Here is a 13,959-nt window from a genome sequence, read left to right as displayed (position 1 = left end):
GACATCTGCGCCCTCAATTGCCCCCCCCCCCCCAAGAATATTTCCCACTCCAGAGCCAAACCAGTCACCACCAGTGAGTCCCCCTGCTTCGGAGTCCCAGCCCAGGCCAGGGGGGGGGGGGGGTGCTCTGTGGGGACCCTGATGTGGGGTGGGGGGGGAGGACAAAATTTATAGGCAATAATAGAGTACCGGCACCTTTTTTGGGCCACTTAAAGCACTGTATATATATATATATATATATAGATATATATATATATCTATATATATATATATATATATATATATATATATATGTGTGTGTGTGTGTGTCATTTTCTAGAAAAAAAAATATTTTAACTTGTAAACAGGTGTCAGAATTAGGCCCGGTCCAGAAGTGGTTAATGTGGAATGTATGTTGCTTGCTAACAATATTGTTATCAAGTTGTTATGAGTGAGTTCTGCTATAAGGTGAATGAAGTACCCTCGCAGACAGTTATTACTGAAACAAGCCTCCTTTGAAGAACAGAAATCTGTCCAGGGTTTCTTCCCTGCCCTACTCGGACTCCCCTGTATACTCCCTCTACAAGCAGCGCCCACCACTAGCATGAGCTCTGCTCGTCTTAATGGTATCAGCACCTGTGTGACAAGAGCGCCACCTAGCGGTGCAGAGCGGAATGCTAGTGCGCAGACACAGGGCGGATCCAGTGTCTATGGTAACCCGGGAGGATGCTGGGCAGTGAGTGGGCTGGGAAGGGGAGAGAGATGGAGGAGCCGAAGAGCCCTAGAGGCGGCCGCCTGCCATGGGAGTGCTTCTCAGCCTGGCTTGACGGGGTGTGTGTGGTCACCTTCGACCTGGAGCTGGGTCAGGCGATGGAGGTAAGAACAGGCTGCCATTGTATAGGAGAGGCAGGCTGAGGAGAGAGACTGGGCCGGAGGAGGAGAGATCCTCACACACAGGGGGGGGGGGGATGGAGGGGAGGGTCAGCAATCCTTATCATAGAAAACTGTCCCCTCTACAATAACTCTCTGTCTTCTCTCCTTTACAGCTGGTGTACCCCCATAACAGCCGGATCACAGAGAAAGAGGTAACTTGTGCTCCCCCATATCACCCCCAGTAACCATGCAGCCTTGTCATCACCTCAGCATGGGGGGGGGCTCTCCATCCTCCTATTACTTGTTCATTGTACAAACTAAGCCCAGGTTCTCACGTGTGTGAGTGTGTGTACACGTCGCGGGTACAGCAGCCTATTCATTTCACAGTAACCAAGGGAAACGAGCCCCGCACCCTTTTCTGAAAACACGCTGCACAGAACGGTGCGTTTTTGCATTTCTCGTTGGAAAAAATATACCGTGTGTGGGTGCCATCACAAATGATTGCCACCTGTGCACGTCTGCTAAACATAGAGTTGCCGCCTCTCCCTTTAGCCCAGGTTCACACCGAGGCCAGTTTAAAATCATGCGAGTTTGGCTGAATTTGCACAATTTCAAACCGGCATTTTCAGTCCGACTTCAAGGACAAATTCACAGATATCTGTGCGGATTCCTGCACAGATGGCTATTGAAATCGCCCCCCCTGAAGTCGCCAAAAGTAGTATGTTAACTACTTTTGGAAATCTGTGCGGCGTCGCACCAATTTGGACGGTGCCATTGCTGGCAGTTGACTGCGATGTGACATGTCAAATTGCATGTCAGGATGGACCACATAATAGTTACACAGGTTCTGAGGCTAATTTATTGCTGATAAGGCACCAAGTGAGTTTAATTACCAACTTATCGGTCACAGAACCTGTGTAATTAATACGTGTTCTGGTTAAGAGCCCTTTCACATTAAGGCTCCATTCACACCTAAGCGTATCGTTTTTCGGGTGTTTTTTCGAGCATTTTTTGCAGGTGTTTGGAGGCAGGCATTGACATCTAGCACCTGTAATCTGCCAAAAAAGAAGCTCATGTACTTTTTTGAGCTTCAGGCGTCAAAAAGCTCATTTGTGAACAGGGGTCATTAAAATTAAAGGGATTTTGCTTTTTGGGTGTTTTGAGACTTCAGAAATGGGCATTTACAAGCTGAAAAATGCTCAGGTGTGAACAGGGCCTGAGTAGCTTTTGAAGTGCTTTGGCACAAAAAAAAAGCACCTAAAAACACTCACGAAAACCTATTCCCATTAAATCAATGTCAATGAATGCTTTCACACTGGGGCGAAGTGGTGAAAAGAATTCTGCAAGCAGTGTCTTTAGAGAGCTAAAAAAAAAAAGCACCTCAAAAACGCCCCTCTCTATTTAACCACTTCAATACTGGGCACTTTCACCCCCTTCCTGCCCAGGCCAATTTTCAGCTTTTAGCGCTGTTGCATTTTGAATGACAATTGCGCGGTCATGCAACACTGTACCTAAACCAAATTTATGTAATTTTTTTCCCACAAATAGAGCTTTCTTTTGGTGGTATTTGATCCCTGCAAGGTTTTTTTCTTTTTTGCTACACAAATACAAAAAAGCCGAAAAGTTTTGAAAAAAAAAATTGTTTTTTGTTTGTTATAAAATTTTGTAAATAGATACATTTTTCCCTGCACTGATGAGGCCCACTGATGGGGTGGCACTAATATGCATTACTGATGGGCACTGATAGGTGGCACTGATAAGCGGCACTGGTGGGTGGCACTGATAGCTTGCAATGATGGGCAGCTCTGATGGGGAGGTGATGGGCAGCTCTGATGGGGAGGGCACTGAAAGGGTCCCTGAGCGCCATCCCTGGTGGCCATGGGTGGGCAATCCCTGGTGGCATCCCCCAAGGGTCTGCACTGGTAATCAATGCTCTAATTACCAGCACAGGCCCCCCCCCCACCCCCCGTCAGGAGACCCGCAGATCAGCTCTCCTCTACTCGTGCCTGTCGGGCACGAACTAAGAAAGCCGATCAATGGCTCTTCCTATTTACTATGTGACCAGCTGTGATTGGACACAGCTGGTCACATGGTAAAGAGCCTATGTCAATATACTCTTTACCAAGATCGGAGATGCGGTGTGTCAGAGTGACACACCGCAGCACCGATTGCCACTCTGCGTGCCCCGCTGAATCCTGCAGGACATCATATGACGGCCAGTCAGGATAATACAACCACTTTGCCGCCGTCAATCCGCTATAGGGCAGGCGGCAAGTGATTAAGTGAATGGGAAACGCCCCAAAATGTTTCTTGAAACAGTTTTTGAGTCACGCGTACTTAAAAAAAAAAAAAAGCGCACTGCTAACACCTCAAAAGTGCCTGAAAAGCGCTGCAAAAGTGCCCAGCGTTTTATGGGCAGTTTTCAAACGCCTCAGTGTGTAAGGGCTCGTAAAGGGATGAGGCGGCTAAAGGGCAGGGTGTTTTGCCTGCGTGTCGTGATCCCGTGCGATTATGCATGCATTTCTGACCCACACATAATATGATCCTAAAATCTACATTAAAAAAAAAAAAATGCAGATCTTTTCTGTAATAAAATAAAACATTTAAAAAAATGTTTTATTTATTTTTTTTTTACTATTTTGGGCCAGTTTTCCTTTGATAATAATAATAAAAAAAAAAGTCAGGAGATATTCATTACTATTTACCACCAAATGAAAGCCCAATTTGTCCTGTAAAATTAGTCATCCGGATGCAAAAAGTAATTGTGGCGATATGTACAGTTTTACTAACACATGTCAAAATTGGGCTAAGGCATTTAGATCTGTTTTACCCTTAGGCACGAAGGGGTTAAAATGTACACCTCACTTTGCATTTCGGTACTTGTGCTGGGTCTGACTACCTGCGTATTTGTGGGAGTTGCATCATCCCTCGCCAGCCAAACAGGATGATAAATAGATTGGCAATTAAACCACCACAGAATGGCGCTGTGGGTGTATGAATGGTAGTAACTGGTGCCACATCCTGATGACTAGAACCTGTATAATTAGAATGAAAATATGGACTTTTCTAGACATCAATCAATGATAAAAACAAAAACTTTTATTAGTGACAATTTTATATAAAACACATGCAGTCAAGTCCATAAATATTGGGACATTGACACAATTGTAATCTTTTTGGCTCTATCACACCACCACAATGGATTTGAAATGAAACAAACAAGATGTGCTTTAACTGCAGACTTTCAGCTTTAATTTGAGGGTATTTACATCCAAATCAGGTGAAAGGTGTAGGAATTACAAGTGTTTGTATATGTGCCTCCCACTTTTTAAGGTACCCAAAGTAATGGGACAATTGGCTGCTCAGCTGTTCCATGGTCAGGTGTGTGTTTTTCCCTCATTATCCCATTTACAAAGAGCAGATAAAAGGTCCAGAGTTCATTTCAAGTGTGCTATTTGCATTTGGAATCTGTTGCTGTCAACTCTCAATATGAGATCCAAAAAGCTGTCACTATCAGTGAAGCAAGCCATCATTAGGCTGAAAAAAACAAAACAAATCCATCAGAGACATAGCAAAAACATTAGGTGTGGCCAAATCAACTGTATGGAACATCCTTAAAAAGAAAGAACGCACCGATGAGCTCAGCAACACCAGAAGACCACGAAAAACAACTGTGGTGGATGACCGAAGAATTATTTTCCTCGTGAAGAAAACACCCTTCAAAACAGTTGGCCAGATCAAGAACACTCTCCAGGAGGTAGGTGTATGTGTGTCAAAGTCAACAATCAAGAGAAGACTTCACCAGAGTGAATACAGAGGGTTCACCACAAGATGTAAACCATTGGTGAGCCTAAAGGCCCGTACACACACGCAGATCGTCGTCATACAAACGTCGGCGGACGAAAGATCTGCCGATTGTATGCGTGTTAGTATGGTGCCTCCGACAGATGTCTGCACACAATCTGCGGACAAGAGTCTTTCTTGCAAACATGAAAATTTTTGTCTGCAGACACCAGAACGGACGATTGTTCGCCTGTCAGTACAGAAATCAGCCGACAGACCGCAGATTTGCAAGACTGGGCATGCTCAGAAAATAAAAAACACAGGGAAAGTTAACCATTACATGACATCACTTCTGCAGTCAGCTGAAGTCTGCGGACAAAATTCTTGTGCTGTCCTTGTGCTGTCTTTGCACTTTTCAACAGACGCCGACATCCCGGGGAGAAAAGACGAACATTTGTATGACGACGATCTGCGTGTGTGTATGGGGCTTCAAAAACAGGAAGGCCAGATTAGAGTTTTTCAAACAACATCTAAAAAAGCCTTCACAGTTCTGGAACAACATCCTATGGACAGATGAGACCAAGATCAACTTGTACCAGAGTGATGGGAAGAGAAGAGTATGGAGAAGGAAAGGAACTGCTCATGATCCAAAGCATACCACCTCATCAGTGAAGCATGGTGGTGGTTGTGTCATGGCGTGGGCATGTATGGCTGCCTATAGAACTTGTTCTCTTGTATTTATTGATGATGTGACTGCTGACAAAAGCAGCAGGATGAATTCTGAAGTGGTTCGGGCAATATCTGCTCATATTCAGCCAAATGCTTCAGAACTCAATCAGACGGCGATTCACAGTGCAGATGGACAATGACCCGAAGCATACTGCGAAAGCAACCAAAGAGTTTTTTTTAAGGGAAAGAAGTGGAATGTTATGCAATGGCCAAGTCAATCACCAAACCTGAATCCGATTGAGCATGCATTTCACTTGCTGAAGACAAAACTAAAGGGAAAATGCCCCAAGAACAAGCAGGAACTGAAGACAGTTGCAGTAGAGGCCTGGCAGAGCATCCCCAGGGATGAAACCCAGCGTCTGGTGATGTCTATGCGTTCCAGACTTCAGGCTGTAATTGACTGCAAAGGATTTGCAACAAAGTATTAAAAAGTGAAAGTTTGATTTATGATTGTTAATCTGTCCCATTACTTTTGGTCCCTTAAAAAGTGGGAGGCATATATACAAACTGTTGTAATTCCTACACCTTTCACCTGATTTGGATGTAAATACCCTCAAATTAAAACTGAAATTCTGCAGTTAAAGCACATCTTGTTTGTTTCATTTCAAATCCATTGTGGTGGTGTATAGAGCCAAGAAGATTAGAATTGTGCCGATGTCCCAATATTTATGGACCCGACTGTATAGACATGATACAATTACATATCAACAGCACAAATATATCCAGCTCTGACCGCCATGTTAGGGCTGATATAATAACAAACCATAGTTGTATCTTGCTGTAGAGTTGGAGTACAATATATTAAAGATGAAAGCTCAACATGTTTTGCGATATCACGCTTCTTCAGGAGCTTATTTTACTTCGCATTTTCTAAATGAATAAAAATATATCAATAAATATATGTATAACAGGACAAAAACCGTTTAGAAAAAAATACTCACAATGTATATACAGTATACATATACATTACAGAAATAAGAGTGAAAAATATATCTTCAAGCTGTGTTTGAGGTCCCATGCATAGTGGGGCAAAGACAGATGTGGGGACTCCCGAAGTATAAAGAGAAAAAAAACATTGTAAAATGCAACACCCTATAAAGGAAAGGGGGGGGGTTTGTTGTGTAAATATTAATCACAAAGCAGAGACCACCACCAACCATAAGGCTGCAATAGAGTACCATAAAAGCTTACTGACCTATCCAGTCCAATGTACTCAGAAGTACAGGGACTGGTTGTTTTATTGGAATAAGAACAATCGTGCTTGTCAAATTTTAGGATACCATCTAGGGATACAATAAGGGAAATATATATAGTATGAATAAATGTATACCACATCATCCAAAAAATGTGGCTGTTTAAAGGAATAGGGAAAGGGGAAAAGAATGATGATAAAAGGGGGGCAAGATGGCCGAAGACCAGGCACTCGGATGCCAGCGAGGGACCTTGTGGGTGTCAGACTTTTGGAGGAGAGGTATGTTTTTTTTTAAGCTTCATTTAAAGGGATAGTGCATTTTTTTTCTTTGAAGAGTTTATATGGTTTCCAATAGCATAGTTCGCAGCAGTGCAGTTAGTAAAGTAGTGGGTGTACAGCTTGTATAACAGCCATTAATGTCTAAGCCGCTGGCAACAAAAGTGGGTATACCCATAAGTAAAAATGTCCAAATTGGGCCCAATTAGCCATTTTCCCTCCCCGGTGTCATGTGACTCTTTAATGTTACAAGGTCTCGGGTGTGAATGGGGAGCAGGTGTGTCAAATTTGGTGTTATAACGTTCACTCTCTTACTGGTCACTGGAAGTTCAACATTGCACCTCATGGCAAAGAACTCTCTGAGTATCTGAAAAAAAGAATTGTTGCTCTACATAAAGATGGCCTAGGCTATAAGAAGATTGCCAAGACCCTGAAACTGAGCTGCAGCACAGTGGCCAAGATCAGGGCCGGCGCTACCACTAGGCAAGTTAGGCAGCCGCCTAGAGCGCACTGCCGCATAGGGCGGCGTCGGCCGCTAGTTTCAATTCCCCTTCTCAGTCTCTCCCTCCCTCTCCCCTGTGCTGTGCAGCAGCGAGCCGCTCTGGTCTCTGTACTACATAATCTATCACTGACACTGACACTGACAGACTGTGATCGGTAACTCGCAAGTCACCGAGTACTGTGAGCTGACTTTTTTCAGTAGGATGTCTGTGACAGCCTGTCTCTGTCACGGAGTCTCACCCCCCTCCTCCCCCTCCTCCCCCTCCTCCCTCCAGATGTAAACAGTCAGCCTCGGCTCCCGTAGGTCCGCCCTCTTCTCCTGTCCTGTGCTAAGCTGTGGAGTGAAATCACTTCACATATCAGAGGGAGTGGGCGTGTCACTGCAGCCAGCGTGGGGGTCTGGGAAGAACAGGCAGAGAGGAAGCATGGAGTGTGGAATCCAATCTATGCTATGGAGGGCAGCAACTTAACCACGGAGGAGAAACCAAAGCAAGAAAGGATTGAAGGTGTATGCTGGAGCCTGGCTGGAGGACTCAACTCTTAGAATCATAATTTAAACATGTTTTCTACATACAATATGCTGGTTTTCTGGGGGTGGGGGGGGGGAAGAGGAGGGTGTTAAGGTGGTTATTTCTAATTCTGACTCCTATTAAGTTAGGCTCCGTTTCCACTATTGCGACTTGTAGTGCGACTTGACACATGTCAAGTCGCACAACAAGTCAAAACCCATTAATTTGAATTAGGACCATTCTAACTGCTGCGACTTGAGTCGCAGCAACTTGTAAAAAGGTTTTTGCACTACTTTTGGACCGACTTTAGTGCGATTTGTCCCTCATAATAGAAGGAAGTTGCACTGAAGTCCCCAGAAGTAGCCGCAAACAAGTCACACTACAAAGTTGCGTTAGAAGTAGCGCGACTTTGTAGCCGCAATAGTGGAAACGGAGCCTTAGACATCTAATTTCAGTAAAGCTGGCCATATAGTACTTAAAGATTTTTTTTGTTCAGCCTGCAGTCTGCAGACTTGGTGCTGGTCACACTATTGCAATGCGAGAACACTGCGAATCTACTGCGTGTTCCTGCATCGCATCTGCAGCACAGACAATTCACACTGCCATATGCGATACGCTGGGGGTGTCAATTCAAAGTTAACGACACCCCCAGGTCATATCGCAGTGCGATCTGAAAGTTCACACATGAATTGGATTGCACTGGTGTGAACCATCATGCAATCCAATTCTGCTGCGGACCAAAAAAAGGGTCCTGTGCGTGTTCAATTCGATTCAGATGCAAATTCAGCCATACAAACTGTATGGCTGAATTTGCACCACACAGACATCGCATGTGATTTTAGGAGCAGTGCGATCTGAATCACATGTGATGTCTGTCATCGCAATAGTGTGAACCAGCACTGAATAAAAAAAAAATCTAAATTATTTCTTTATTCACTCAGCACCCACTCAGGGATTTCAATCAGTGCATGACCAGCTTTAGGTTTATTTAGTGAACATTTCCAAAACCAAGGGAAACACACTTCTGACAATCACAAGCGATCTCCACCCTGCGCCAGATCACAAATGAATGAATATGATTTATGCAAATTTACTGTGTTCCCAGGTATTGCAGACATCTCAAGTCTCCTGCAAGTTGTGGGAGTCTCCCGCATTTCGCCCTGCACTCATGGACACCCGCGAGCGCAGGGCGATATCCCAGCAGGGCTGAGGACAGCAGCGTCAGAGACAAGCCCAGCTGTCAGGACTGAGAACGGAGCCACTATTTAGGTTCCGCTCACAGGCAGAGTGATATCAAGTGCCTGTGGGAGGAGGAGCCATACAGAGAAAGCACATGGCTCTGCTCTCTACTGCAGCCGTGTGCTTCCTCTGTATGTCTCCTCCTCTCACAGGCAGAGTGCACTTGATATCACTCCGCCTGTGAGCCGGTATTACGGAGGAAATAGTGGCTCCATTCTCACAGTCTTGAACAGCTGAGCTTTGACACTACCGCCCTCAGCCCCGCAGGGATATCCACAGCGTACCACAGAGCCCGGGCATAGCACAGAGCCCGGGCATAGCATGTTTTGCATATGAGAAAATGTTTACAATTAAAATAAACTATTTTAAAATTAGCTGGTCTAGCAAAGCGTTGTATTCAAAATGGTAGCTGTCATTAAAAAGGTGGGGTATACATGTGCAGGGCAAAGGAGGTGGAGCCAATGGGGGCGGTGCCAATGGGGAGGGACCAAGGGGGAGGAGCCAAGGGGCGGCAAAATTAGGTTTAGCCTAGGGTGTCAAAAATCCTTGCACCGGCCCTGGCCAAGACCATACAGCGGTTTAACAAGACAGGTTCCACTCAGAACAGGCCTCGCCATAATCGACCAAAGGAGTTGAGTGCACGTGCTCAGCGTCATATCCAGAGGTTGTCTTTGGGAAATAGACGTATGAGTGCTGCCAGCATTGCTGCAGAGGTTGAAGGGTTGGGGGGTCAGCCTGTCAGTGCTCAGCCCATACGCCGCACACCGCATTACATTGGCCTGCATGGCTGTCGTCCCAGAAGGAAGCCTCTTCAAAAGATGATGCACAAGAAAGCCCACAAACAGTTTTGCTGAAGACAAGCAGACTAAGGACATGGATTACTGGAATCATGTCCTGTGGTCTGATGAGGCCAAGATAAACGTATTTGGTTCAGATGGTTTCAAGCGTGTGTGGCAGCAATCAGGTGATGAGTAAAAGTGTGTCTTGTCTACAATCAAGCATGGTGGTGGGAGTGTCATGGTCTGGGGCTGCATGAATGCTGCCGGAACTGGGGAGCTACAGTTCATTGAGGGTACCATGAATGCCAACATGTACTGTGACATACTGAAGCAGAGCATGATCCCCCTCCCTTCAGGGACTGGGCCGCAGGGCAGTATTCCAACATGAGAACGGCCCCAAACAAATCTCCAAGACAACCACTGCCTTGCTAAAGAAGCTGAGGGTACAGGTGATGGACTGGCCAAGCATGTCTCCAGACCTAAACCCTATTGAGCGTCTGTGGGGCAGGTGGAGGAGCGCAAAGCTCTGATGTCGTCATGGAGTGGAAAAGGACTCCAGTGGCAACCTGTGAAGCTCTGGTGAACTCCACGCCCAAGAGGGTTAAGGCAGTGCTGGAAAATAATGGTGGCCACACAAAATATTGACACTTTGGGCCCAATTTTGACATTTTCACTTAGGGGTGTACTCATTTTTGTTGCCAGCGGCTTAGACATTAATGGCTGTGTGTTGTTATTTTGAGGGGACAGCAAATATACACTGTTTTAAAAGCTGTACACTCACTACTTTACATTGTAGCAAAGTGCCATTTCTTCAGTTTTGTCACATGAAAAGATAATAATAAAATATTTACAAAAATGTGTGAGGGTGTACTTACTTTTGTGAGATACTGTGCGTGCGTATATGTGTATGTATGTATGTGTGTATATATATATATATATATATATATATATATATATATATATGTATGTGTATATATGTGTCATATATCCCTGGAGGCTTCAGGGTAATCTACAGAAACTGCAGGTGCACAATGTCATGCCTGGCGGGTGGGGGGGGGGGGGGGCTGGGTTGTCTCTCTATGGTAAGCAATCAACATATGGTGCGACAACTCTTGTTCAATGGTTTAATTACACTACAGCATGACAGCGCTGAATTCGGTGGACATGTGAAGATTTATTTTAAGGGTAACCCAGTGAACCAGCAGTACAAAACGGTACAATCTTTGTACAACTCTAGATTTACCAAGCAAAATGTAATATGAGAACCAACCTATGATATCCAATCAGTTTGTATGCAGTTAGGCAGCCTCCAACTCTGCATATTTATTGATCTAAAAGAGCTTGCACAATCAGATTGTAACCTGTATAGTGAGGTTAAGAGGGGATTAAAAAAATAATGCAGAGGAGGCTAGTCCCTCTAATTTTTATTTACCAGAAATAACACCGTAAACGGGAAGTTTTTCTTTCCTTCTAGTGAGTAGTAAATGCTTTATTGGCCAGGTATCTCTCTGTTCTGTCCTGCATGATTAGAATCTCACGCTTTCTGTTTCTTTCTGCTTTGTTTCCTTCCTTGCAGAAAACTAGTATTTGCTACCTGTCTTTTCCAGACTCCTATTCAGGTAGGCAGAGAATATCTAAAGGAACATTTTAGCATTGCAGAGGTTGTTTTTTTTTTTTTTTTTTTTTTTTTTATGGGTACTATAAAGTTTTTGTTTTGAACCACATATACAGTATACATTTTTTTTTTTGCACAGGTGACATTGTGAGCTATAGGTTCAAAGTATGATAAATATAGCCAAAAGGCTTTTATATTGCTAGCTCTTATGGGCAGGGCCATCCAAACCCTCTTGTCTATAAAGCTGAAGTTTAGCTTTAAAAATTTCTACAGCTTTAGTCACACCACTCACTTGTAATGAAGTGTGTCCCGTGTTGTGTAGGCAGCTGGATCCTGGAGAAATCTTCACTGCAGGGATGCCTGTCATCTCCCTGTCTCTGAACTGCAATGGTTAAAGAATAATTCCAGCTTGGACCAATGTAACTATGGATATACCATGCCTGGCTGATTCTCCTGGAAGATGGAAATCACTGAAGTGGACACCATTACTTCAGTGATCTCCACTTGCTTCCAGGTCCCGTGTTTAGTGGATGTTCTGCATTGTGAATACAGGAGGTCGGCTGCTCAGCACAGGCCGCCTCGTTTAACCACTTAAGCCCCGGAAGATTTTACCCCCTTCCTGACCAGGGGGTTTTTTGCGATTTTTTTTTTTTTTTTTTTTTACTGTGTGACTTTAACGGACAATTGCGCGGTCGTGCAACGCTGTACCTAAACAAATTTCACGTCCTTTTTTTCCCACAAACAGAGCTTTCTTTTGGTGGTATTTGATCACCTGTGCGATTTTTTTTTTTTTTTTTTTTTTTTGATCATGCGCTATAAACAAAAAAAGCGTAATTTTTGCAAAAATAACAATATTTTTCACTTTTTTTTATATGAAATTCCCCCCAAAAAAATGTAAAAATCAAAATTTTTTTAACATTTTCGGCCAAATTGTTTTATGCTACCTATGTTTGGTAAAAAAAAATCGCAAAAAGCGTATTTTGATTGGTTTGCGCAAAAGTTATCGCGTTTACTAACAAAGGGAAAGATTTTTGTCACTTTTGGTGTTTTTTTTTTTCTTAACGAGTAATGGCGGCGATCTGCGTTTTTTTTTTTTTTTTGCAGTACTGCGACATTGCGGCGAACAGATCGGACCCTTGACTGACATTTTTGACACTTTTGGGGGTAACAGTGACATTACTGCAGTAATCAGTGCTATATATATGCACTGTTACTGCAAAAATTACACTGGCAGGGAAGGGGCTAACTGTATTGGACAGGGAGGGGTTAAGTGTGTCCTAAGGGCGTGCTTCTAACTGTAGTGGGACATGGCTATTGGTGTAAAAACAAAGATCAACGGTTCTACATAGTAGAACCGTCTGATCTTCATTTTTACACAGGGGAGAATGACAGGCGGCTTGTTTACATAAGCCGCTCTGCCTTTCTCCCGCTGTACCGACGATCGGCGAGTGACCGGCGGACATCGGGTCTGCCGGTCACACGCCCACACTCCTCCCTGAACGAGCCGAGGCGGGCGCATGCCTCAGCGGGTGCGCGCTCGCCCGCTATTGGCTCCGATTCCAGTGACAGGCGAGTGACGTAGATCTACGCCACTCTGCCTGGCCGGGGCTGACTGCTGCAGTAAATATACTGTGCGCAGTCGGCAACCGGTTAAGTAATGCTTTGCATTTTCTCTGATATCTGATTGGATTAGGTGAAGAGGTGGGACAGTGATGTCAGGTTCTGCACCTTGTCCAATAAGAACGCTTTACAATCATTCAGGGATGGCCAAGCATTCTCTAAATGGCGCCTGTGTCTAGTGGGCAACCTTTTTGTATTTACAATGCAGAAGAACAGCTAATACATAAGTACAGTATGTCAGCCATTTTAATAAAGTAAACAGGCTTATCATTGTTTGACGTCCTTCCTGAGATTTTATACCCTGTCACTATGCCGGTGTTCCGTGAGAATTACCTACCCGTGAGAAAAACCTACCCCTCGTCACTTCCGGTACTCGGCACTGTATGTAATGCAGCGGGTACATTAAAACAGCTGTGCTGAAATAGGAGTGATCTCCGCTCCTGTCACTGTCACTTCCCTGCTCTCGGATAGTAAATATAAAAGCGGCGGCGGCTGTATGAAAACATAAATCACGGAGCCGAAAGCCGCTTTTATATTTACTTGCCGAGAGCAGGGAAGTGACCGGGACAGGAGCGGAGATCACTCCTATTTCAGCACAGCTGTTTTATGTAAGCGCCGCGTCGGTAGGTTTTTCTCACGGTACACCGTGATCGTTTCATACTAGTGCGCATGCGCACTAGTAAGCTCCTCTGTTCTTCCATTAGGTATCCGGGGCTCTGAGCATGCGCACTGCTGCGCTGCTCAGCTGTTCCTGGCAGGAAGTGACGACGGGTAGGTAATTCTCACGGGGTAGGTAATTCTCACGTTACCCCGGCCAGCAGCTGCAGGAATCTTTCCGGAATGGTATACACATAGTTACATTAG

The 13,959-nt window shown here is 44.6% G+C and overlaps 1 protein-coding gene across 1 annotated transcript in view; it reads left to right on the top strand.

Moving 5' to 3' along the window:
- Window positions 1-663: 663 nt before the first annotated feature.
- The window catches only part of DENND6B (DENN domain containing 6B), a 92,891-nt gene continuing 79,595 nt past the window's right edge, over window positions 664-13,959 (top strand). Inside the window, exons 1-3 of the mRNA XM_082254951.1 lie at window positions 664-855; window positions 1,026-1,064; window positions 11,437-11,479. Of these exons, the coding sequence (XP_082111077.1) occupies window positions 706-855; window positions 1,026-1,064; window positions 11,437-11,479 (232 nt within the window). The 5' untranslated portion in view covers window positions 664-705. The remainder of the gene's footprint in view (window positions 856-1,025; window positions 1,065-11,436; window positions 11,480-13,959) is intronic.

Source organism: Pelophylax lessonae (assembly GCF_965119305.1).
Source record: "Pelophylax lessonae genome assembly, chromosome: 4".
Lineage (NCBI taxonomy): Eukaryota > Metazoa > Chordata > Amphibia > Anura > Ranidae > Pelophylax > Pelophylax lessonae.
This window is presented reverse-complemented; position numbering and strand designations above follow the sequence as displayed.